General features: G+C 40.7%; 1 protein-coding gene across 7 annotated transcripts in view; it reads right to left on the minus strand.

The window, feature by feature from the left end:
• The window catches only part of Dock3 (dedicator of cytokinesis 3), a 391,678-nt gene extending 367,470 nt beyond the window's left edge, over positions 1–24,208 (minus strand). For 6 of the 7 annotated variants that reach the window (XM_036193574.1, XM_036193572.1, XM_036193575.1 and 3 more), the window contains exon 1: positions 23,763–23,860. In XM_036193574.1, coding sequence (XP_036049467.1) covers positions 23,763–23,799 — 37 coding nt within the window. In that variant the 5' untranslated portion in view covers positions 23,800–23,860. Of the gene's footprint in view, positions 1–23,762 lie in introns of all 7 variants that reach the window. The other variant, XM_036193576.1, reaches the window with a different exon arrangement.
• Between the last annotated feature and the right edge of the window lie 3,533 nt (positions 24,209–27,741).

Below are 27,741 nucleotides of genomic sequence, written 5' to 3' on the forward strand. Positions count from 1 at the left end.
GAGGAAAGCAGATCTCTGAGTTTGAGGTCAGCCTGGTCTACAGAGCAAATTCTAGGACAATCAGGGCTACACAGAGAAACCCCGTCTCAAAAAACCAAAATAATTAATTTTAAAATTTGATGGAGTAAAGTGGTGATATTTTGTGTATGATCTAACAAATAAAGCTAGCCTGAAGATCAGGGGGCAAAGCCAGCCACTAGTTAGCCATAGAGGCCAGGCAATGATAGCACACACCTTTAATCCTAGCACTTGGGATCTCATGCCTTTGCCCCCAGTACTTGGGAGGCACACATGCCTTTAATCCCAGCACTAGGGAGATTGAGACAGGAAGTGATGTGGCTGGGTGGAGAAAAGAATATAGGGCAGGAGGAGAAAGGAGCTCAGTCTTTTTGGCTGAGGAGCTGGAGAGGTAAGAGGTAGCCATGGTTTGTTCCTTTGTGATCTTTCAGCATTTACACCAATATCTAGATCTGGGTTTTTATTAAGACCAATTAGGATTCATGCTACAGAGAAATAAAGTACATCTAACAACCAGCACTAAGGCAGTTCATAAATAACAAATCGGCACTGCAAGATTCTTACAGGAAAACTATGCACAGAGAAGTAAGAACAGTGTCAATCACAAGCATGAGGAAAAGAATCAATCTGATGAGAGATGAACAAAAAGGAAGGAATCCATTATGTCCAACACAGTCTACCAGCAAACTCCTAGCACTACTAAGCGGAGAAAGAAAACAACCAAAAAACAAGCCATCAAAATTATAAAAAATCAGTAAGTATCTCTCAATAATAACCCCCAAATGGAAACGGCCTCAATTTACCCATATAGATTGAGTGACTGCACTTAAAACAAGATCCAAGTGTCTGTTATCATCAAGAAACATGCTTCACTGGCATGGCAGTTTGAATGAGAATGGCCCCTACAGGCTCCTATGCTTGGATGCCTGGTCCCCAGTTGACAGAACTGTTTGGGAAGGATTAGAGGTGTGTCCTTGTTGAAGAAAGTGTGTCACCAGGAGTGAGCTTTGTGGTTTCAAAAGCCCATACTAGGACCATTGTGTGTGTGTGTGTGTGTGTGTGTGTGTGTGTGTGTGTGTGTGTGTGTGTGTGTTTGAGAGAGAGAGTTCCTGTGTCCCTCTCTCTCTGCCTGCTGCCTGGCAGATTATGATGTAAAGCTTTCAGATACTCCTTTAGTGCAATGCCTGTCTGCTTCCTGCCATGAGGATCAATGACAACACTCTGAAATTGTAAGCAGGCCACCAATTAAATGCTTTCTTTTATAAGAGTTGTCTTGGCAATGGTGTCTCTTAAAAGCAATAGAAAAGTAACTGGTTTAAAAAAAAAACACCCACTGTGTGCAAAATACACATCTCAGAAGCCTGTAGTATCTTCTTTAAAATAGACTTTATTCTAGCCAATAAAGCTGGCCTTTAACTCAGAGATCTGTCTGCCTCTCCCTTTGGAGTGCTGGATTAATCTTACCAGGCATGCACCACCTGGCAAATAAATGAATGAATGAATGAATGAATGAATGAATGAATAAAATTTATATTTATTTTATGTATTGAGTGTTTTGTCTACATGTTTTTATGTGAACTACATATATGCAGTGCCCAGAGACCAGAAAAAGGCAACAGATCCCCTGGTACTGGAGTTGTAGATGATTATGAACCACCATGTGGATGCTGGGAACCAAACCCAGGTCCTCTGTAAGAACAACAAGTGATCTTAACCATGGAACCACTCTGCACTCCTTTAAAGCACTTCTTACAAATAGAAAATGTTCAAAATAATTTATGTTTAATCAGATAATTGAAGAAAACTAGAAACAATAATAAGAGAAATTACAGAAAGTAAACAAATATTTGGAGATTAAATAATATACTCTTGATGGCCAGAAGAAACAATGAAGAATATAAAAAAAAAAAGTCCTGGAATTGGGGACTAGAGAGATGATTTAGTAGTTAAGAGCATATACTATTCTTTTTTTTTTTAATTTGTCAAATTTTTTTTTAATTTTTTAAATTATATTTGTGGGGTTTTTTTCCTTTTTTATTTATTATATTTGTGTTTTAATTTTACACATCAGCCATGGGTTCCCCCATCCTCCCCCCTCCCGCCCCCGACCCCACCCTCCTCCTAGTCCCTCCCCTCCATTCCCATCTCCTCCAGGGCTAAGACTCTCCTGGGGATTCAATTCAACCTGATGGATTCAGTACAGGCAGGTCCAGTCCCCTCCTTCCAGGCTGAGCAAAGTGTCCCTGTGTAAGCCCCAGGTTCCAAACAGCCAGCTCATGCACCAAGGACAGGTCCGGGTCCCACTGCCTGGGTGCCCCCCAAACAGTTCAAGCCACTCAATTGTCTCACTCATCCAGAGGGCTTGATCCAGCTGGGGGCTCCACAGCCCTTGGTTCATAATTCATACTATTCTTACAGTGGACCCAAGTTTGGTTCCCAGCACTCCACTTCAGGCAGTTCACAATTACTCTAGCTCCAGCAGGATCCAATGCTTCTGGCATTTGTGGGCATTACACACACACACACACACACACACACACACACACTTAGTTTAAAAATAAAACAAAGCTTTTTTTTTTTTTTTTTAATTCCTAGATGAAATCAGACACCTCAGTAGGAGCAGGTGCTTGTCATCAAGCCTGACAATCTAAGTTTGATCCCTGGAATGCTCATGGTGTAAAGGGAGAACCAATTCCTTTAAGTAGTCTTCTGACTTCCACAAGCACACAATGGCAAATGCATGCCCACAAACATATGCATATAAAAGTAAATAAATAAAATGTAAAATACTTGCCAGGTAGTAGTGGTGCACGCCTTTAATCCCAGCACTTGAGAGGCACAGGCAGGTAGATCTCTGTGAGTTCGAGGCCAGCATAGAATGGTCTACAGAGCGAGTTCTAGGACAGACTCCAAAGCTACACAAAGAAACCCTGCCTTGAGAAACCTAAAAAATTAAAAGTAAAATACTTATGATTTACTTATAATTTTAAAAGCCAAAAAGCTTCTATACAAATACAAGACATGAGAGTGGATTTCAATAAAGAGAAATACTAGAAAAATCTTATTGATATATTTAAAAAGTTAAAAAGGCAAAAGACTCAGTGAAAGCCTTCCAAGAGAATGAATCAAGTAAGAAACAGTACCAAGTATCAGGGCTTGAAGACAAGTAGAAGAATTAGAACAATCAGGGGCTGGAGAGATGGCTCAGAGGTTAAGAGCACTGACTGATCTTCTAGAGGTCCTGAGTTCAATTCCCAGCAACCACATGGTAACTCACAACCTTCTGTAATGAGATCTGGTGCCCTCTTCTATATATATAATAAATAAATAAATCTTTAAAAAAAAAGAATTAGACATTCAAACATAAGAAAATATTAAAATTAATAACAAAGTATGAACCAAATGTGTGAGATCTATAGGACACTATTAAAAGGTCAAATGTTTCATAGGCATTGAAGGAGAATGCACAGAAACATACTGAATAAATCATTTGCAGAAAACTTTCCAAACTTAGGAAAAGAGACAAGACATCCAGACCAATGAGGCATTTAGAACACCAAATAAGACTAGAAAATAATTTCCCCATGCTATATTGCTGCTAAAACAGTTTTCTAATTACTGTGACAAAATACCTCACAAAACCAACTATGGCTAACTTTGTCAACCTGACACAACGTAGAATCACCTGGTAAGAAATTCTCACTAAGAGGCTGTCAACATTGGATTGACTGTAGGTATGTCTGTAGTAGACTGTCTTAATTAATTTAATGTGGGAAGATCCAGCCCACTATGGGTGGCATCATTCCCTAGATAGGAGGTCCTGAACTGTGTAAGAATGGAGAAACTGAGCCAAGCATAAGCAAGCAGGCAGCATGCATGCAGTCATTTCTCTGTTCTCGACTAGAGCTATGATGTGAATTTCTGCCACTTTGACTTCTCTAAAATAATGGACTATAATCCAAACTTGTAAGATAAAATAAACCCTTTCTACCTTAAATTGATTGTCAAAGCATTTTAGTATAACAACAGAAATAAAACTAGAACACTAACTTAAGGAAGAGCTACTCTAGTTTAGTTTGAGAGTACAATCCATCAGTTCAGGGAAGCCATGATCATGAGGTAGCTGGCACATTGCATCTGCAGTCAGGAAGCAGAAACACATCAAAGCCATTGCTCACCTCACTTTCCTCTTTTTATTTGGTCTAAGAAGCCAGCCCATGAAATGGCACTACAAAAAAATAAGAACTTTCTACCTCAAGTCAACCCAATCTAGAAGCTCCCTCAGCCCAGAATTTTGTCTCCAAGGTAATTCTGGATACTGTCAAAATGATAATATTAACCATCAAAACAAAATATACAAAACAAATAAGGTTTATTGAATGAAAACTGCAAAGAAAAGCGCCAATTCAGATATAAAAGTGAACCATCAAAGTAACAGCACATTCCTCAACAGGAACCTAAAAGCCAAGAGGGCTTAGGATGGTACATTTCAACCTCTGAATGACTGACAATAACTATCAACCCAGACTACTACATCTAGTGAAGCTATTCTTTATCACTGAAAGAGAAAAGCAAAACTTTTCCATAATAATTACAAACTAAAGAAATTTATGACAACTAAGCTAGCACTACAGAAGATAAACACATCCACAAGCCTATAAGGAGTGGAGGGATGCACTGGAATCATAAATAAGCCAAGGAAGACGAGGAAGCAGTAAACAGTACTAAAACAAAAGGGCAGGGATGAATTTCACCTTCCAATAAAAGCTCTGAGTGTTAATGTTCCTAATTCTTTAATCAAAAGGCACTCACTAACAGAATGGGTTTAAAAAACAGGTTCCACTGCGCACGGTGGCACACACCTTTAATCCCAGCATTTGGGAGGGAAAGGGGTATAGGTCTCTTAATTTCAAGGCCAGCCTGGTCTACATAAAAGACACAAATACATAAACAAACAAACTGAAATCCATCTAAGTGTTGTTTGCAAGAGATATCTCACTGGCAAAGCCAAATACAATCTTGAGGTAAAGAATGAATAAAAAATATTCTAAACTACAAAGTAAGCATGTATAGCAATTCTAATAATCTGACAAAATGGAATTCAAATTAAAATTATTTTATTTAAACTTAAAATAATTTCAAATTAAAATTAATTTTTTTCAAGAAAAAAAACTAGAAAATTCGGGATTTTTCAGAGGTCCCTTTATACTGATTCAGAGAATGATCAATCAAGAGGACATCACAATTTTAAACATATACACACTGAATATTGATGCACCCAATTTCATAAAACAAGCACTACTAGATGTAAACTCACAGATTAATCCCAACACACTAATAATGGGTGATGTTAATAAGTCATTCTAACAAATAGACAGGTCAACCTCATAAAAATAAATATCTGAGTTAAGTGATATTGTAGGTCAAAGAGACCTAACAGACATCTTTACAAAACATTCCATCAAAACACTGCAGAATACACATTCATCTCATAAGCTTTCTATCATCCCATAGAACTTTCTCTAAAATAGATTATTATGACACAAAGCAAAATCTTAACAAATTAAAAAAATTATTGTAATTTATCTGACCACAATGGAATGAAACTAGAATAACAGCAAGAGAAATAGAAATTCACAAACTCATGGAGATTAAATGACATAATATTAAATGAGGAATGGGTAATTAAGTAAGTCAAGAAGAAAACTAGAGGCTAGGGAAATTACTAACTTGGTAAAGTGCCTGCCATTCAAGCACAAGGACCTGAGTTAAATACTCAGAATACATGTAAAAAGCTGGGCATGAAGGTATATGTAATCCCAGCTTTGGGGGACAGGATACAGAAATAGGCAGAACCTAAAACTCACTAGCTAGTCAGACTACCTGAACTGATAAATTTCAGGTTCAGCAAATCCTTTCTCAAAGGAGAAACTGATTAAGGAAGAGATCGTGATGGGAGGGGAGACTAACTCACTAACTCCACAAGTGGTCCTTTGACTTCAAATTGTGTGTGTGTGTGTGTGTGTGTGTGTGTGTGTGTGTGTGTGTGTGTGTTTGTGTGTGTGTGTGTGTAACAATACTGTTCTAAAGTTATTTTAAATGCCTATTTATATGTATATACATAATAAAGACTAAAGATATGTCAATACATTAGCAAGAGTTATATCTGTGTAAAAAAAAGTTTGTGTGTGTGTTTTTCCATATCTTCTGATATTTCCATAATGAATGTGTACATTATAATCACAAAATAAATACAGATAAATAAACATCAAATGACTTCAACATATTGAATTCACATTATAGACAAGACTGTAATACATTACATTTTGGAGAAACTTCAACTAACAGACAAAAAATCTTTCTGTTGCTTTTAAAGGTGGAAAAGCCACTCATCCAAAACACAGAATTCCCTAAAGATGCTGAACAAAAGGTAATGGGGAAAAGTCAAATTATATTATAATTATCTGATGTAAGATTTCTGAATCATACTGTTGTGGTAACTGCAATTCAAGGTGAGATAAATTGCTACTGGAATCCTCAGGCTCCCACCCAAAATCAGTCACTTGAACTAAGCCATAAGCAGTAAATCACTAACAGGCTCAGGATAGAAAACATTCAAGCACAAATATATATTCATGTCACATGCCTAACAAAAATGTATTATTATTCACAGCCTGCCTTTTAAAACAGCCTCAAGATTAACAAAAAATAAACTCTTTACTAGCTCAGACTTTCAATGGAGTATATATTAGATACTGATGATACAAACATGAAGACAGTTTCTTGTCCAAAAGTCTTCTGGGGCAAAGAAACTCAATTATGCATATTACAAAGGAGTAAGGGAAATATCAGAAGCAGCACTTCTTTACATCAGGCAGAGCTGTGGAAAGGCATCAAAAAGAAGACATTTTAGCTTTTTGAACTGGCATTCCCTAAGCAGAAAAACACTGTCATAGAATCTTGGTAGTAATATAACCCAAATAAAGCAAAAAAGTGGGGAAATTATGATCTTTCTGTATAGGGGAGTATCGAGAACTTAAGTATACCATAGTCAACAAATATCTGAGATAAACTAACCTCTACGCAGAAAAGGTTTACTTTAGCACACAATTTTGGAGCTTTAGTCCATGACTGGGTAGATGAACTAGGACTCTCGGGAAGGAGGAGCACATAGCACAGCAAATTTACCTCAAATCCAGGAAACAAATAATGAAAAGGAAGCAGCAGCTAGGTCCTCATTAGTCTTTCCAAGGATACATCCCCATTAACCAGAGGACTACTCAGAAAACCTTGTGCTGTGGGATGTCTTTCTGTACCCTGTGAATATGTGTTGCTATGATTGGTTTATAAAGAAGCTTCTCTGGCCTACGGTGAGTCAGGTTATAGACAAGCAGGATATCCAAGAGAGAAGCAGGATGAAGAAAGACACAGAAGAGGAGATGCCAGCCTGTCATCCAAGGAACAACATGCCCCCGACCGGTAAGGCCATGGCCACATGACAATACATAGATTAACAGAAATGGGTTAGCTGAAGATGAAAGAGCTGGCTAGCCAGAATTCTCAGCCATGGGCCCTACAGTTTGTAATTAATATTATGCTTCTGAGGGATTGTTTTATAAGCGGCTGAGGGACTGTGGGTGAGAGAGATTTGTCCCAACTGCAGGGAGGCTGGGCAGGAAACAGAAAATCTTTGACTACAGACTTTCATCTACCATTTCCCAATGGCCCAATCTAAGGGCCATCTTTTTTGGGAATAGGAACATTCCAAGTCTAAACTATAGCAATGTGGAATTTGGAAAGAAAATAAGAAATAAAAGTCAAGAGTATTTTAGCACTACATTTCCTCCTATGTATGAAGATGAAAATGGAACTAACCTCTTTTCAATACTAACATTTCTTTGACATGCTCCATAACTAAAAGTAGGTTCACACACTCCTCTCAACCACATCTTCTTCCTCGCTAAAATACCTTGGTCACAGATCATAATCTGGAACCTGCCATAATCTCAAGCACTATCAGATTCACAAAGGTTGTGTAGCTGGCACTGTCATGAAATGTTCATCCAGATAATTTGCACTCAAAATATAAGACAGCAAAAATAAAATTTAATATACTAAATACCTCCCTCTAGTGTTTATTGAAAATTAAATATTGTCTTTTTAATATTTTTATTAGCTATCAGCAAAAAGACAAGCCACTTGGATAACAAAATCTAATTAATTGTATAGATAAATGATCAAAGAAAGATGAGTAAAATCACAACTTAACCTTCAAAAATATTTGAGAAGTTGTACTGATAAGCCAAGTATGGCAATTTAAATATGATGGAAATAAAAATAAAACATTTTAAAAGAACATTTAGGGCCAGGCAGTGGTGGCACATGCCTTGAATTTCAGCACTCAGGAGGCAGAGGCAGGCAGATCTCTGAGTTCAAAGCCAGCCTGGTCTATACAGTGAGTTTGAGGACAGCTAGGGCTACACAGAGAAACACAGTCTTGAAAAAAAAAAAAAAAGAAAGAAAAAAAGAAAATTTAACATCTTTTGTTTGATATTATGTATAATCTCAGAATACATAGTTTGATTTTGGTTCAAATGAAGTAAGTTCTAGAGTTGAGTTGGTTATAAGTTCAATATGAAACATTAATTTAAGTATGGAATAACATCTCAAAAGTCACCAAAAATCAAACGTAATGCTACACTAACAAAAGCGTTCAATTTAATTCATAAGCACATGTATGAAGCCCTCTATATGCCTGGCACTGAGCTCTGTCTTTCAAGAACACTGAAACTATTCAATATAGTACTTGAAGTTCTAGCTAGACAACTAAACAAGATCAAGTGGATACACACTGGAAAAGAAGAAATCAAGTATCAATGCAGACAACATGATATTATACATAAGTGATCCCAAAAATTCTACCAGGGAATTCCTACAGCTGATCAACACCTTCAGCGAAGTGGTTGGATACAAGATTAACTCAAAAAAAAAAAAAAAAAAATCAGTAGCCCTTCTATATACAAACAACAAATGGATGGAGAAAGAAATCAGAGAAACAACACCCTTCACAATAGCCACTAATAAAATATCTTATGATAATTCTAACCAAACAAATGAAAGATCTGTATGATAAAAATTTCAAAAAGAATTTAAAAAAATTTCAAGTCTTTGAAGAAGGAAACTGAAGAAGATAAGTAGATGAAAAGATCTCCCATGCTCATGGATCAAATCCTACCAAAAGCAATCTATAGATTCAATGCAATCTTCATCAAAATCCCAACACAATTCTTCATAGAACTTGAAAAAAGTACTCAAATTCATATGAAAAAAAAACAGGATAGCTAAAACAATCCTGTACAATAAAAGAACTTCCAGAGGTATCAACCATCCCTGATTTCAAACCGTATTACAGAACTATAATAATAAAAACTGTATGGTACTGGCATAAATTCAAACAGGTTGATCAATAGAATCTAATCAAAGACCCAGATGTAAATCCACACACCTATGGACACCTGATTTGTGACTGAGAATTATACAATGAAAGAAAAAAAGCATCTTCAACAAACAAAAAAGCACCTGATCTAACCAGACGTCAGTATGTAGAAGAATGCAAATAGATCCATATTTATCATCCTATACAAAACTCAAGTCCATGTGGATCAAAGACCTCACTATAAATCCAGACACACTGAACTTGATGGAAGAGAAAGTGGGAACAGCCTTGAACACATTGGCACAGCAGACCACTTCTACAAGAGAACACGAATAGTTAATAAATGGGACCTCAGGAAACTGAAAGGCTTCTGTAAGGCTAAGAACACTGTCCATAAGGCAAAAAGGCAGCTTGCAGAATGGTAAAAGATCTTCACCCACTCCACATCTGACAGAGGGCTAATAGCCAAAATTATATATTTGGATCATGAAACTTCTAGACATCAACAAACTAAACAATCCAATTAAAAAGTGGGGTAGGGATCTAAATAGAGAATTCTCAACAGAGGAAACTCAAATGACCAAGAAACACTTAACTTTCAATCTCCTTAGCCATCAGGAAAATGCAAATCAAAACAACTTTGAGATTCTATCTTGTACCTGTCAGAATGGCTAAGATCAAAACCACAAGCTCATGCTGGCAAGGATATAAAGTAAGGGGAACACTCCTCAATCACTGGTGGGAGTGCAAACTTGTATAATCACTATGGAAATCAATATGGTGGTGTCTCAGAAAATTGGGAATCAATATACCTCAAGACCCAGCTATCACACTCCTGGGCATATACCTGAAGGACACTCCATCCTATCACAAGGACACTTGTTCAACTATGTTCACAGCAGCTTTATTCATAATAGTCAGAAACTAAAAACAACCTAGATGTCCCTCAACCAAATAATGGATAAAGAAAATTAGGTACATTTACACAAGGGAGTGTTACTCAGCTGTTAAAAACAATGACAGGGGTTGGGGATTTAGCTCAGTGGTAGAGCGCTTGCCTAGCAAGTGCAGGTCCTGGGTTCAATCCTCAGCTCTGAAAAAAAAAATGACATCATGAAATCTGCAGATAAATGGGTGGAACTTGGAAAAACTCATTCTGAGTGAGGTAACCCAGACCCAAAAAGACCAAAATGCTATGTACTTACTTATAAGTGAATATTAGCTATAAAGTAAAAGATAATTGTGCTACAATCCACAGACCCAGAGAAGCTAAGCAACAAGGAGGGCTTAAGGGAGGAAAGCAAGGATTTCTTAAGAATGGGGAAACAAAATAAATTTTGAGGGTGGACTAGGGACGAGTGGGGGTGGGAATAATAGGAATCAATTAGGGGGGAAATACTGGGAGAAACAACTGGAATTGGGGAGAATTTCAGGAACAAGGTGAAAACCTAGTACAATGGAAACTCCATGGAATTTATGAGAGCAACCCTAGCAAAGACCCCTAGTTAAAAAAAAGAAAAGAAAAAAACTCCTAGTAATGGGGGATATGGAGCCTTAACTGGCCTTCTTCTGTAACCAGGCAAGGCCTCAATTGGAAGGATTAGGACACCAATACAGCCACAAAAACTTTGACCTACAGTTTGCCTGCCTGCAGTGTCCTGGACCAGAGCCTAGCAGAATCCTCGTCAAAGAGATTAGAGAGATTTCATCCAGCAACCAAATGTAGCAGATGCAGAGTCCCACAGCCAAACATTAGGTGAAGCTCAGGGAGTCCAGTGGAGGAGGGGAGGAAGGATTGGAGGAACCAGAGGAGTCAGGACACCCTAAGAATATGGCCCACAGAATCAACTGAACAAGACTCATGGGGGCTTGAAGAAATAGGAAGCCTATGGGGGTCTGACTTAGGTTCTCTGTATATACATTATGACTAAGTTAGCTTGGTGTTCTTATGGGATTCCTAACAGTGGGAGCAGGGATGGTTGCTGACTCTTTTGCCCACTTATGGGACCTTTTTCCTCCTAGTGAGTTGCCTTATCCAGCCTTGATGTGATAATATGTATCTGGTCTTATTGTAGTATATTATGTCATGTTTGGTTGATGTCCCTGGGAGGCCTGCTATTTTCTCAGGGCAGATGGAGAGGGCATGGATCTGGGAAAGAGGGGAGGTGGAGGGGGGGATACTGAGGGAGAGGAGGGAGATGAAATTATGGTCAGGATGTAATATATAAGAATAAAAAAATAGTTTTTTAAGATTTAATTTTTATTTCATGTGTATGGGTATTTTGCCTCCATGTATGTCTGTATACTTGGCACATATACATCACCTGCGGAAGTCAGCATCTCTGGAACTGAGTTATATATGGCAGTTGGTCACCATGTGGTGCTAGGAATTGAACCTGGGTCCTCTAGAAGAGCAACCAGTACTCTTAAGCCACTGAACCATCTCTCTAGCCCACAAAGAAATAACATTATTTTTTAACTATGGGTTACAAAAACCAATAAATTGCCACCAATACTTTTTAAAATTTGTATTTCATTCTTATTTATTCTGTGCACATGTGTGTCTGTGTATGAGCACAGGTGTGGCATGGAATGTGTGTGAAAGTCAGAGGACAACTTGCAGAAGTTGGTCCTTTCCTTCTACCATGGGGGTCCTTCCTAGGGATCAAACTACAGAACCTTAAGCTGTATTTTTCTCTAAGATCTCTTAAAAGCCAAAAATTGAACTAGTGGGGCTGGAGAGATAGCTTGGTGGTTAAGAGCACTGGCTGCCCTCACATGTCAGCTCATACCCATCTGTAACTCCAGTCCCAAGGGATCCAACACTCTCTTGTGGCCTCCCTGGATAACAGGCATATACATGGTACACAGACAAATGCAGTCAAAACACCCATACACATATTTTTAAATTTTAAATTGAACTAGTGAAGGGTATGATCCAAGCAATTTATATAGAGGCAAAGAACAAAAATTTATAAGAATGTACATGATGTCAGCAATACTATTCAGCAGTAAGAATACTCTAGTAATTTCTGTCTACTAATAAAATGGGCTCCATTTGAAGAGTAGTGAAGGTCAAATACACACCTATTGGAGATGCAGTGCTAAATCTTTACTCAGTTCTATGTTTATCATGCTTTAATTCTTCCACAAATGTTGGTTCTTACTCATTAGCAAGAGCACGTAAATGAGTTTTGAAAGAGGGGAAATACATGAAAGTAGGAGGTTGAGTTTTTATGCCATTGTAGATAAACAGGAAAATGGAAAGCTTCTAAAAAGACACTTCCCAATAAAGTCATTATCTTAACTAAAGTATCCTACTATGCAATATAGCAAGTACCTGGACCACCACTAAAATAGGTGGTGATACATTTATGAATTTTTTAAAAATTAAAAAGGTCTTCAGAGATTACGTGCAAAAGCTTTATAAAATCTTGCTTCTCTATACAAAATTTGTCTGGGGGCAGTTATGCAAGAGACTTGAGATCACAATCCTAAACAGGTTTATTTACTATAGTAAAACCCAACATTGGAAATAAATCCCTAATATAGCAGGCCAACTGCTGTTTACATGGTAGGAATAATTTTTTAAACATTCCTATTATCAAAAATAAAGATACAAAATTCAAAAGCTATTAAAAGTTGAAATTCAGCACCAAGTATCAATATAAGGCATTTCCAACCTCAAGGACCATTCTTTTCAGACTGTAATGTTTTAGGATGTGTCTAAAAATGCTACACATTGAGATGGAGAGATGGCTCAGGAGTTAAGTGCATGTGCTATTCTTCCAGAGAACCCAAGTTCAGATTTCCAAATCCATATCCAGCAGCTCACAACTGCCTGGAACTCTAGCTCTAGGGAAGCACCCTCTTCTGGCTTCTGTCAACACTGGAACACACTTGGCAGACACAAAAACACATACACATAAATAAACATTTTAAATGTTACCCTCAAAATAATGCCATATTTACTAATACTTCTAAAGTATATTCTAATGTTGCATGATAAAATAATCTGAAGTCTACTGGATGTTGTTATATATTAAATCTATTAAAAAGTTAAGCTGACTATGATAGTTCATGCACACCTGTTGCCCAGTTACAGGGGATATTAAGGTGGGAGCCCAGAAATTAGAGACTAACCCAGACAACACAACAAGATACCCATCTCTGTAAAGGGGTGTGGGTGGGGGACTCAATCAACGAAATGTTCGTTCCACAGCCTGGGAACATAAGTTCAGATCTTTAGCATCCATGTAAAAGCCAGATACATCTGTAACATCACTGCTGGGGTGGGGAATGGAGACAAAGTGATCTCTGGAAACTCTCTGGTCAGTTAGCCAATCTAGCTAAATCCTTGAGTTCCAACTTCATCCACAGATCCTGTCTCAAAAAATGAGGAGAGCAATTGAGAGAGATACCTCAGGGTCAATCTCCACTTACACATATGCACATACCTCACATACACCACACACAAACACAAACTTTTAATTGCTAATTCCCTGTAGATTGTTTCCTTTTTGCTTTAGAGAACAGAGGTCAAGACAACTCCTTTTGGTTTAAAAAGTCACTCAGCAGAAGCTTTTGCAGGGCAAAAGATATGGCCAATAAGACAAAAAGACAGCCTACAGAATGGGAAAAGATCTTCACCAACCCCACATCTGACAGAGGATTGATCTCCACAGTATATAAAGAACTCAAAGAAATTAGACATCAAAATACTGAACAATCCAATTACAAAATGGGCTAAAGAGCTAAACAGAGAATTCACAAAACAAGAAACACAAATGGCTGAAAGACATTTAAAGAAATGCTCAACATCCTTAATCATCAGAGAAATGCAAATCAAAATGACTCTGAGATACCACATTATACCTGTCAGAATGGCTATGTTCAAAAACACTGAGGACAGTTTATGTTGGAGAGGATGCGGAGCAAAGGGAACACTACTCCACTGTTGGTGGGAATGAAAACTTGTACAACCACTGTGGAAGTCAGTATGGTGGTTTCTCAGAAAATTGGGAATCGAACTACCTCAAGACCCAGCCATACCACTCTTGGGCATATACCCAAGGAATGCTCAACCATACCACAAAGATACATGCTCAACTATGTTCATAGCAGCATTATTTGTAATAGCCAGAACCTGGAAACAACCTAGATGCCCATCAACTGAAGACTGGATAAAGAAAATGTGGTACATGTACACAATGGAGTACTACGCAGCAGAGAAAAACAATGACAGCATGAAATTCTCAGGCAAATGGATGGAACTAGAAAAAATCATCCTGAGTGAGGTAACCCAGACTCAGAAGGACAAACATGGTATGTACTCACTCAGAAGTGGATTCTAGATAGAAAGCAAAGAACAATCAGACTGCAACCCACAGAACCATAAGGCTATATATATGACATGGAGGACCTTAGGATGACTGTTGCTTATAATAAGATCTGGTTTTACTCAATTACTGAGCAACCCTCAATGAAACATTACACTATTAAGGTAAGAATTTATACTGTATCAAGCTGATAATAGAAAAATAAATTAATTAATCTAAAAAAGAAAAAAGAAAAGAAAAATTTGAACTATTAAAAACAAACAAACAGACAAATATATTTTGCTACAGCAAAAAGGGGAAACTAGGGGCTCATCATTCCTCTCCACATTCTATTCTTTCCCTTGTATTATATACTCTAAATTTCTTATCAGTGGATTCTGCTGGAATATCCACTACAGATAAGCACTGGAGGGCTCCTGTTGCAAATCACCCTCTGGAGCGATGGAAGGATCTTTCTACTGACACTTGGAGGGGATCTATTCTGGTGTTGGTGTGGGCCCAGGGTTCTGCTTATATCTTTCCTCAGGACAATAAAATTCCTCATTGGGTTTCTGAGCACTGAGGGCGCCCTGTGGCTGCAGCTGAAGCCCAACATGGCAGAGACCTATTGGGCCTTCGTAAAAACTCTCCCCTTTCGATGTCAATGGGGATTGAAAACCCAATATGGCCAGCTTTGGCAGGCATTAACGTAAGCCTAGGAACTGCAGCCATGCGGTTGGATTCTCCAGAAGGTAATGTATGGTAACTGCTTTTTCAAGTATGTTTAAGAATGTGTCACCCAGACACCTAGGAGATTAAGGATAACACTGATGATCACTGACCTCCATTTATTAACAGTAGCATGCCAGCTAAGCATTTTCATTCTCACAACCCTATTCAAGCTGGAGTAGTACCTATTTCTCAGGAGTGGCTCTGTGCACTAAATGAAATTCATTTAGCCCCCTTTGAAGATGCCTTAAAATTTGTGAGTCTGAATATAGTCATTATGAGACCATTAGTTCTGTTCTTGTGAGCTGCCTGTTTTTTCTTTATGGTTCTTAGTTGTTCTTTTGCAGAGCTGCCAGCTTGGGTGGTGCTGGGATCAAGAATAATGGGCCTCGGTGGTTCGTGTTCCTGGAGTTGTGTCCATGCCAATGGATACCCACATGCTCCAGAAGAGAATTTGACATCGCTGCTGCCGTTGTTGCTGTTATAACAGTGGCGACCCCCACTACTACTACTGTTTGGGGATTACCATTTCATAACTGGTTACTACAGCTAGCATAGTGGAGACCCTGGCAGCAAAAGTAGCTACCACAGTTAATTAATCTTTCATTCTATTGGGCATGACAAATTTAAATCAATAGTTATATACATTTCAATTGGCTTTGAAAGTTACAAATTTACAAACTCAAGTTCCATTTACTCTTGGGATACCATCTTACAAGGACTCCAATTTGCAATAAGGCTCATTAAGGAAGGGAATGGCTCAGCTGCCTTTAGCCTACCAGCTATGAGTAGGTTAAGACTTCTGTTGGTCTTTTCTGTGTCCAACACACAGATTGCAAGCCCAGCACCACTTAGAGATCTTTGGCAACAGTTAACTCTACAGCTCTCACACGATTGAGCCTGTAGGATAATGAGCATCAGAGACGGGTAATGCCTCGGGGGCCGCTCACCAACCTAAGAAAGAACACCTGTGTGGCCTGGACAGGTGTCTCCATGACAGGTAAGGTGACCTGCTGACGTCCCATGCAACCTAAGTCAGAAGCTCATTTTTTAGTAATGAGGGGGGACCTGTAGGTCCCTAGCCCCCATTTTGGGTAACTGTTGCATTGCTTGCTGACCTTGACCTTGATATCCTCCCTATGCTAATTCCCTGTGAGATTTCACCCTCCTGAATGCTTAAGGGAAGCTCCTTGTCTGTGTTTCCAGCATATTGAGCATTAACTGCTTGGATGCAAGATTGTAAAACATCAGGAGCGGGGGTGGGGATTTAGCTCAATGGTAGAGCGCTTGCCTAGCAAGCGCAAGGCCCGGGGTTCTATCCTCAGCTCAAAAAAAAAATCAGAAGCGAACTTCTGCCATCTGGGGTTCTCTCATTGTGCTGTAAGCCTGTATTTAAGAACTCCTCCCTCCTTCAATAAATGGCATTCGACATTCAAAAAGAAGAAGAGGAGGAGGAGGAGGAGGAGGAGGAGGAGGAGGAGGAGGTCAAGATCATGATGGGGAAACCCACAGAGACAGTTGACCAGTGCTAGTTGGAGCTCACTGATTCTGGACTGACAGCTCAGGAACCTGCACGGGAATGAACTAGGCCCGCTGAATGTGGGTGACAGCTATGTGACTCGATCTGTTTGTGGGGTCCCTGGCAGCAGGACCAGGACTTATCCCAGGTACATGAACTGGCTTTTTGGAACCCATTCCCTGTGGTGGGATACCCTGCCCAGCCTTGATAGGGGCTAGGCTCTCCTTCAACTTGGTATGCCAGACTTTGTTGACTACCATGGGAGGCCTTACCCACTCTGAGGAGTGGATGGGGGTAGAGCGGGAGGGAGGTGAGGAGGCGGGAGAAGGGGAGGGAGGGGGAAGGGAACTGGGGTTGGTTTGTAAAATGGAAAAAATAAATATATTTAATTTAAAAAATCCAAAAAAAAAGTCACTCAGTAAATGTTTGCTAAATTCAATTTCTTTCCTCTGACCTAGGTGTCATTCTAAAAAAGAACAATATGCTGGACATGGTCAGTCTGGACTATATAGTGAGCTCCAGGCCAGTTAAGGAGTGAGACCCTGTCTTATTATTAATAATAATAATAATAATAATAATAATAATAATAATACCTAATACAGTCCTTAAGGCATTTTTGTTGTTGTTTTCGAGACAGGATTTCTTTGTGTAGTTTTGTGCTTGTCCTGGATCTCACTCTGTAGACCAGGCTGGCCTCGAACTCACAGAGATCCGCCTGCCTCTGCCTCCGAAGTGCTGGGATTAAAGGCCTGCGCCACCACCACCCAGCCCCTAGGCATTATTAAAAACTTGCTTTCTGAACTCATACCCTGTATTTATACTCACTATCAAAATAAATCATTATATTCAGAAATGGAACAATAATATTATGTAGCCTTATATAATGTCCAAGGTGGAAAAAATTCCTTAAATATATTTACTTAGTTAAGAATGAAAAGACTCTAGAGCAGTGGTTCTCAAAATATGGGTCTCAGCCCCTTTAGGGGTCAAACAACCCTTTCACAGGGTTCTTCTAAAACCATTGGAAAACACAGATATTTACATTATGATTCAAAACAGTGGCAAAATTACAACTATGAAGTAGCAACAAAAATAACTTTATGGTTGGGGGTCATCACAACATAAGGAACTGAATGGGGTCGCATTAGGAAGGTTGAGAACCACTGTTCTAGACTATGTCTCAACTTTCAAGTTAGACATACAGTACTGACAAATTCCATTCAAGGGCAAAGGGTGTAAGAAAAGAACCTGTAGAGCAGGCAAGATGACTTAGCTGGTAAAACAGTCTTGCTGCCCTAGCCTAACAACTTGAGCTGGGTCCCTGGAACCCATGGTGGAATAAGGAAACCAGCTCCCAAAAGTTGTCTCCTACCACAATGGGACCTCACATGTCAACACTCAAGACATAATACATAAAACAGACACACACACACACACACACACACACACACACACACACACACATACAAATAATAAAATAAAATTTTTGTAAAAGAGGAAAATCTGTGGCCTAGAATTCTGAAATCTTGGCTTCAAACTTCAATTCAGCACTCATTAGCCTAGTACCTTAGATCTGTCACTTTACTCCCAACATGATGCTCAAGTAACTTAAATGTCAACATTCCCTGTAAACACTAAATCTATTATTATAAATGCAGATTATATCCTTGTTTTTCAGAACAAAATAAAGTTTGAAGATGTGACATCTCTTCCCCTAGTGGGAATCTTTACAGTGGGAATCTTTACCTCAAAAAAAGGTGTTGGTTCTCTTTCAGAGGTTTCAAAAACTGGGCTTCCTTCCTGGGACTAATGGGCCATAAAATAACTAAAGCTGCCATGTCTTCAGGCCATTCCTGTAACCAGTGGATTTACTCAGATGCTGTGGACAGTGGTTCTTTTCCATATGGTTCCTGCTCCACTTCAGACTCCTCTGTACTGCAGATCTTTTTTTTTCCTTCCTTTTCATCCCTTCTCTCTCTGCCTTCCCTCCTCCCCCTACCTCCCTTTCTCCCTCCTCAAACTTCTAATCCTCTAGTCTGTTGAATTCAAGGAAATATAAACCACACCAGGCTCTACCAAAGACCTTTAGAAGTTAAATTTCCATGAAACTTAGTGATTTATTTAAATACAAATAAAAGACTTACACACATACCCTGGTCTTAGGAATCAGAAAAAAATGAATATGGTATTGCAAAACTATTGTTAAATATGTTAAATATTCTGGAGGGTAATGAGAGAAATTTTTCATGGTATAAGAATTGAAAAATAGGGGCTGGAGAGATGGCTCAGAGGTTAAGAGCACTGACTGCTCCCAAAGGTCCTGAGTTCAATTCCCAGCAACCACATGGTGGCTCACAACCATCTGTAATGAGATCTGGTGCCCCCTTCTGTATACATAATAAATAAATAAATCTTTTAAAAAAAAAACAGAAAAGAATTGAAAAATAGCAAATAATAAGAATCATTGTTCTGGATTATTAAAGTTTACCATGGGGCTGGGGATATAGCAGCTCAGTGGCAGAATGACTGCCTACATACACATGTGATTTTGTTTGTTTGTTTGTTAACCTAAAGACAGCAGTGTAATAAACAAGATGGCTTTTTGAGAAAGTTTCCACATTTTCTTCGTTACATTTCCTATTGCTATGATAAATAGACCATGACCAGAAGCAACTTAGGAAGGGAAGGGTTTAATTTGGTTTATAGCTTATAGTCCCTCATCAGAGGAAGCTGAAGCAGAAATGGTAGCAGAGGCTACAGAGAAATGCTGCTTACAGGCTTGATCCCCGTGGCTACTCAGCCTGTTTTCTTATACAACCTGGGACCACCTGACCAAAGGTGGCACTACCAACAGTAAGCTAGGTCCTCCTATATCAATCATTAATCAAGAAAAATATCCCTTACTATAGGCCAGTCTGATGAAGGTGATTCCCCAGTTGAGATTCCCTCTTCCCAGAGGTTTTTGTCAAGTTGACAAAAACTAACCAACATACACATAAATCTAGACATCAAGACACATTCATACCTTTGCTGTTCATCTATTGAATGAATTTAATTACATTTTTATTCCCTGTGGGTATTTCCTGTTCTTGTTAGTAGAAAGTAAGAAGAGTGTGGTTTTAGTTTTGGTTTCCCTGTTCAGTAGTACAATCAGTAAAAAGAAGGCTGGGCAGTGGTGGCACACACCTTTAATCCCAGCTCTTGGGGAGGCAGAGCCAGGTGGAACTCTGAGTTTGAGGCCAGCCTAGTCTACAGAGTGAGTTCAAGGACAGGCACAAAAACTACACAAAGAAACCCTGTCAAAGGAAAAAAAAAAAAAAAGGAAGGTCAACTGTTTTTCCTATTTAATACACTCTAATGCAGGAAGTTCCTTCGAAAGACAACCTAAGAAATAAAACATACAGAATTTTCCAAGGAATTATGTTTTGAGCCTGAGTATAGTTCAGCCTGAACTATAGTGTAAAACCCTGCTGCAAAAACACAGGGGGAAGAAATGGAGAGGAAAATCCCCTAACAATATTAGAGGAGAAGAGCAAAAACAGTCAAGTATGTCATAAAATACCTCCCAGTGCCAAAAAAAAAAAAAAAAAAAAAAAAAAAAAAAAAAAAAAAAATTAAAGGGACTCTATAACTGTTGAATGACCAAGGAAGGAAAGAAAAGCAACCTCTGAGATCCTTTTCTTCATTTATATAATAGAGATCCTATGAAAATTATTCTGGGAATCTACATATGGCAACACAATTGGGTATCTCCAGCAAACTGATTAGCACATCATTTATCTTCACAAAAGGGCAGTGCCCTCTTCACCCTCTCAAGCCAATCACAGAATATAACAAAAAGGGAGCTCGGGTACCACATAGTCTTAAGAGAAAAATAATAAAAGAAATGTTGCTGCCTGTACAGAGGTCCTCTATTGTAAAAATAAAGATAAAAAAGTAAGACGTTAAATTATGGGCCAGGCTTGGTGACACATGCCTTTAATCCCAGTACTCAGGAGGCTGAAGCAGGTGGATCTCTCTATAAGTACTAGAGAAACCAAGGTACTACATAGTAAGAAACTGTCTTGAAAGAAAATTGTGAATTACTACTAGATTTCAAAAGCCTTACAAATGTGAAAACACATTGGAACAACTAAGACAGGGTGGTGGAGGGGACTTTGCAACAGGAACTCATCCCTCACCGACATCGGGAGCTCTTTCTCATGGTTCTCCAGACTGGATGGAAAGTACACTTTCTTACTTGTTGGAGGATTACAAGTTGCCAAACAGAAACAGATATCTGTGCTCTGACTTAGTCACAAAATTCAAAGCTGGGGCTGGTGAGATGGCTCAGTGGGCTAAGGCACCTGTCACTAAGCCAGATGGCCTGAGTTCAACACCCTAAGCCCCAGGGTAGAGGAAAACAACAGACTCCCCAAGGTGTTCTAGGACCTCCATGTGCATGTCACAGCATGGGCACACCCATCCCCCACACAAATAAGTAAAAATAAATGTTTAATTTGAAAAAGGAGCAAAGCTGAACTCAAAATACTTTCTTATAGAAACAATGGTTATAGTTAAACTTTCAAGCTAGTCCTTAAAGCAATTAAACACTGGAACAAATGGAAAATCATTTGAACTGACATTTTTTCTCATTATTAAACACAATACTGAAGATATCTTACAGATTAAATTATATTTTAAGAAAATGCCTAGAAGTGCAGCCCTTAACATGTTTGGGGGTGGGGAGTGGGGGGAGATGTCCTGAGTTTTAAACAATTTTAACAAAAACTTTTAGACCATAACTGAGGAAGAGACAGTTGAAAAAAAAAAAAAAACTGTGAGAGAAATATCAAGTAGTTGCCTTTTTTTTTAAAGAAGAAAAAGCACCAAAATTATACCAGACCACAGCTGCAAAGAAACTGTCTTCAGAATGACAAGCATTAAGACCTACCCTATGCCCAATGCTGTCCTCCTCTACAGGGAATAGCAATTTTTCTAAAGCTAAGCACACAGTCTGAAGAATTCAAGAATCTCCTTCCATCTTTCGTCTTGGTAAATCATACACCAAATCCTAGTATTTAGGATTCACATACACTGTCCTGCTTGGCTTGAACCGCCAGTCTTAGAACTAACACACCTAGTATTTATTGTCAAAGTGTTACCACTCTCAAAGTACTAAGGGAGGGATTAACGTTTACTAACTACTTAGTGTGTACTTGTTTGGTTTTCACAACCCTATAAGATATGTAAACATGAACCCTCATTGACACATTAAGAAGATGATTTGAGTAACTTGCCCAAAGCACCAGTAAATGGAAGCCAGCACTCTGATCTCCACTATCTGCACTACTTGGGGGTTCCTCCCCAGAAGAAAAGAATCAAGTACCACTGGACAGCGGACCACTTTCACACTGATTGCTTGTTATTCTAATTAAGTAGTTCTGAGAGCAAGTTATGAAGAAAAACCATCAACGCCTCATTTCACAGTATCAACTTAGTATTCAAGGAATGCTTTAAATAGAAAAGGTAAAAGAGTCCCTCCGGGTGAATGCCAGCCTGTGCATCATTTCCCAATTCTATTTCAACAGGCTCGGGAGTCTTTTTCACCAGTTCCATTGTAGCAAAGCTAATTACAAACTTTGGAATGTTACTTTTCAGAACAAGAGAGAAGGCTTCTCTTATATAAATCCTGTTTTGACATACCTTGCCTGATGGTATTCCAAAACAACTGTTACCACTGCAATTTACAAAGTTACTTTGTAATGAATTATAAACGAAATACTGATAGAATTGTTGCAATAGTGGAAATAATAATTTGCCTCTCAGCAGTATATTTCCTGCAAGTTTTCTAAAATTTTCCATTACAGGCTAAGGAAAAAAGAAAAACACTGCACACTCCATATTTTAAATATTTCTAAGTAAATCCAAATTGTAAGTCCAATTTACAATAATGTTTAAGTGGCTGAACAAAATAATGTAAAGTGTCGTGTAATGACCACGAAATACTAACATTGTAAAAGTAAAACACTCGGTCCCTTAAATAATTGTGTTCTTTAAAAAAAAAAAAATGGAATGTTAAAAGAAATCCTTAGCCCCTGGAGTTTCGCATAACACTTAAAAAGAAAACTAAGGAATAACGTTCTCATTTTAAAATAGTTTTTTGTTTGTTTGTTTGTTTTTTTAACAAAACCATGTCAACAAAATACACTAAACTTTAACAATGATGTATGTCAAAACACCTCCCACGGCAGCAGGGCAACTATTTCTAATATTTAAAGCAAAACAAATATCTGCAGCATTTTGAACTGAGAAAATGATGTCAACGATTTTCATCCTTTTTTTGTAAGATCCCAATCGGAAAATAAACCGCCACCGGGCTCATTAACTTTTGTGCAGAAACTCATTAAAATCGGGGGTTATGACTGCTGGAAAAAGCAGATTCTCAGAATGTTATCTATCTTCTCGGGTAAACTGTCCTGCGCCCTACACCACAAACCTTCCGCAACTGCCCCCGGCCTGGCGGCCCCTCCCGCGGGCCGCACCTGCGGAGGCCGCCCCGCCAGCGCCCCCTGCCGCCCTCCCGCACCCAGAGCCCCGGGCCCATCCCCGCCGCCTGGAGCGCACCCGCCCGCGCCGAGGCCGCACAGTCTGCGGGCCGGCCGGGGCGGAGGAGCCAGGGCAGCCAGCGAGGCGGGGCCCGGAACTCGGGCACGTGCCCCGGAGTCCCCCGCCGCCGCTGTCAGGCCCGAGCCTCACCTACCTACGCCGTATTTCTCCTCCTCCGTGGGGGTCCACATGGCCGGGCCGGGCGCAGCCCCGCAGGCGCGGCGGCTGGGTGACAGCGCGGAGGGGACGACCGCAGGGGCGGCCGCGGGCCCGGCTGTGGCGCACCGCGAGGCAAGGCGGGGGCGGTCAGGCGGCGCGGGGCAGTAGGCGGCGCATCCCTCACAGGCCGTCCGGGATGCCACCGCCACCGCCGGATGCCACGTCCTGACAGCGAGACTCCGCGGGCGGCCGAACAGCCCCGGGCGACGCGGGCGAGGGCTCGCCACCTGTCCGTCGCCACCGTCCCTGCGCCGCCGCCGCCGCCGCCGCCGGGCTCCTCACGGCTCGGTCGCTGGCTTCTCGGCGCCGCCGCGGCTCGGCTGGCCTCAGCGGGCTCGCAGGACGCCCGCGCATGCGCCGCTCCCTGGCGCGCGGGGGCTCGCAATCCCCGGGCTCGCGCCGCCCGAGCCCGCGCGCGAATCCACGAGATGCCGCGGCGGGCCAGCGGAGGGAAATCTGCGAGAGGCTATTGGACAGCCCGGCCTAGGAAACCAGGTCCCTCCGCCCAGCCAGAGCCTTCGGCCGCAGCGAGCACCCGAGGGGGTCGCGGTCCTGCGTGTGGAAGGCCACAGCGCCTCCGGCCAGCCCTACCGAGATGGGCGCTCGCCCTCCGGTCAGAAAGAGGAGAACCCGTAAAAAGAAATAATAAACAATAATAATAATAAAGGGGGGTGGCATCGTCAATAAACTCGTCTCGTTGTCATAGTGCTGTCACAGCCACATCCTCGGAAAGGTCCTCTTCTGCAGGGGGGGGGGCGGGGAGACGGAGGACGGGGGCGCGTTGCTGGCAGAGTGGGATCACCTTAAAGGAACCAAGTGAAGTGCACGGGCTCCTGGGCTCCTAGGGTGCTGTATCTAGGCCAAGGCCTCTAACATCTCCTGGGTTCTTTTGTTGAGTTGGCTGATGTGGTGAGTGTGGGGGGCCTGATGCAGCTTAGCGGCCTTTTCTCTCACAACTCTGTTTAGCTGTGTACACCAGACCTATGCCGCAGCCTCTCTGGGGTGTAGGTCTCCGCCTCCAGCCATCCTGAGTTCCAGCTCCCTCCTAGAACTTTCTTCTTCCTAAGAATTCATTCATTCGGGTGGCTACCAGCATTACCTTACGACCCCCTACTGTCAACTGCTGAGCAAAGACCAGGAACTTCGGGACCCTGCATTTGGACCCAGCACATAGCCAAATTGTCACCAGCACTGTAAGTTCAAAACCTTGGAGTCACGCCTCACATGGCTCTTGGGGATGCCAAAGTCTTCAAAACCCATCTCGGTAACTCTCTTCCAGGAGACCTCCTCTGGAAGAGCAGGTCCATAATGCCAAAGCCATTTCTCCAGCCTCTTCCTTACATCTTTTGTCTGGGATTTCGGGTATTCATTTTTATCTAAAACCCTAGCCTTTCTCCCATAGGACTGTCAGCTTATTGGCTTGTAGGCAAGCTTTAGGCTAAAATCATCTTTCTGGCCTCTCAGCCCCCACCCAACTCAACAATTTAGTGCATGGCCATTAATTGAGAAGCAGGACTAGAATAAGCATATTCTGATGCCACTGGCATGGTGGCACTCCTCTGTAAGTATAGCAGTCTGAAAGGTGAGGCAGAAGAATCCTGTTTGAGGCCAGCCTAGGCTACACAGAGACCTTGCTTTTAATTTTTTTTTTTTTTTTAGTTTAGTTTTAAAGTAAGTATCTTAGTAATTGCCAGATCTTGCTGATTACTTCTTCAAAGTGCCCTGGCTGTCCTCATTGTCACCATGACTATTGCCACTGCCTCCTGATCTATGAACTCTTCCTTCTACCAGTGAAGCTGCCTGCCACTCCTGCCCAGAAAATGTCTGTTCTGTGAACAATTGAATTTCTCAATAGCCAGATACACTTTGAGAGTAGAAGGTTGATCAGGAACCAAAGCAAAACAACGGAGGTGCCCTTACTTATTCAGCTAGCTCTGGAGGGCATACCACAGAACGAAGCCACATTCCCACAAAGAAAGACCAAATAATGGGTACAAGCAACCCAGGTCCTCTGAACACCCAGGGAGCTCTTATTTCATCCTCTATTTCCATCCCCTTGGCTGGTGTACATAATGACAGTTGCAGAGCCTAAGGTCCAGTTTCCCCAACGTTTACTTCCATTTCCAAAGAAAATCCACCCTACTAGTGCACAGCTCAGCTCTGAGGTCAGAGATCATTAATTCCACCTGGTGAAAGGGAAAGAAAAGGGCCAAGGAGGAGAAAAAGGACATTTGGTTAAGTTCTGGACTCCTTTACTCTTGCTGTTTGCACTAAATTTAGATTGTTTTCTTGAAACAAAGCAAAAGGACACAGCATACATTGTGGAGAATCAGGCCTCAGCAGGACCATGCACCTGCTCTTCTGTCCCCATAGCATCTGGTCCGAGTCTCCTTTCCTCAGGCTCTCCGTCCACTCCCTACACACAACCCTCCCGGCCCTAAGCTGGTTTCCAGCTTGCATCTGAAATTCAGAATCCTCACTGACCTCCCGCTCCTCTTTACCCAGTTTTCTTGTGTTCCTGCCAGAATCCAGCCTCTTGCTCTTCCTTTGGAAGCCTCTGTCTCCCATTTTCACCCTGTCTTGCTCCACAGGCTCCTACCCCGGGAAGACCAGCTTGTCTGTAGCCTCACCGCTCCTCAACCATTCCTTCTTCCTCCTGTCTCCACTTCAGAAGAGAACTGTTTATTCCATGTCCTTTCATGTCGGTATAATTTATTTGATTCTCAGCCCCTCAAGATCTGATTTCTAAGATTACACTTAAAAAACGCTTCTCCCAGAATTCTCCAGAGCTATCCTACTTCCAAACACTGGCATCTGCCATTTCTTGATCTGATGGTACTTTTGTGAACAATATCCCCTAGCCCACAACCTCTTTCACTTGAAACTTATGGGTCATCCTCATCCTCCAAAGATAGCCTCGGGGGACCACTTTCTCCAAGAAGACTCCAGCTGCCCACCATGACAGGAAGTTTTTCTCTATCATCAGAGCCTTCTTCCTTGTAGCACTTAATCCCCCACTCTAAGAGATGGAGTGTTTCTGTTTAGCACATTAATAACCATCCACTTTATTCTTCAGTGGCAAGGATTTCATTTATTTTAGCCCCACACAGAGGCTAACAGAGTATCGGACACCTAACAAGAATTTCACGTCTACTCTTTTGTGAATGCTCTACCTATATGTCTATTGACACCACAATAAAATTGGGCTGAAAAAGAGAAATGGGATACTTTACCAAATCACAGATCTCCTGATCAGAAGCTTGAATTAATCAGAATAAATTTCCCCATTATAAGAACATCAGTTTTAATTAAGAAACATCTTGCTGAACAGCTATATAAAAGATAAACATGATAGAACAATTTAAGAAGCCAAGAAATCTGCAAACAGTCTGGCTTATTGTGGCACTGTTACTTTTGGTTTTACCTCATTACCTTAAATGATAAATTGCAACTTGATGACTGAGGAAGGAATCAAATTTTCATCAGGAAATCCCCTAATACTCGTGGCTATTAAAAGTAGCTATAATGAAACAGATTTCCTAAATAATGTATAAGAAATGCAGAAAAGCGTCATATTTCCTCTCAAATGAAATGAAAGTTGATCAATAATCCTTTTATCGTAAGCAAACTCCATAATGGCAAATCCCTCATCACCTTTGGCGGATGAGACTGACCCTCTATAAAGTTCTGTCAGGTTGCACTTCAAGCCTCCTTGTTTTCTTCTGCCTGAAAATTCAGACAGCAGCATTTAAGGAGCCAACCAGGCTGATGACTCAGCTCATAAAACAATGTGTGGCCACAAAGATGATGTTTATCCAGGAGCATTCTGGAGGCTCTCGCTACTGAAGGCTGCAAGCTGTGGGTATGTGGCACACGATGCTCCTTCCCCCAAGAGTTAGTTTCCGGTGGCAGTG

The sequence above is a fragment of the Onychomys torridus genome, chromosome 7 (assembly GCF_903995425.1).
Source record: "Onychomys torridus chromosome 7, mOncTor1.1, whole genome shotgun sequence".
Taxonomy (NCBI): domain Eukaryota; kingdom Metazoa; phylum Chordata; class Mammalia; order Rodentia; family Cricetidae; genus Onychomys; species Onychomys torridus.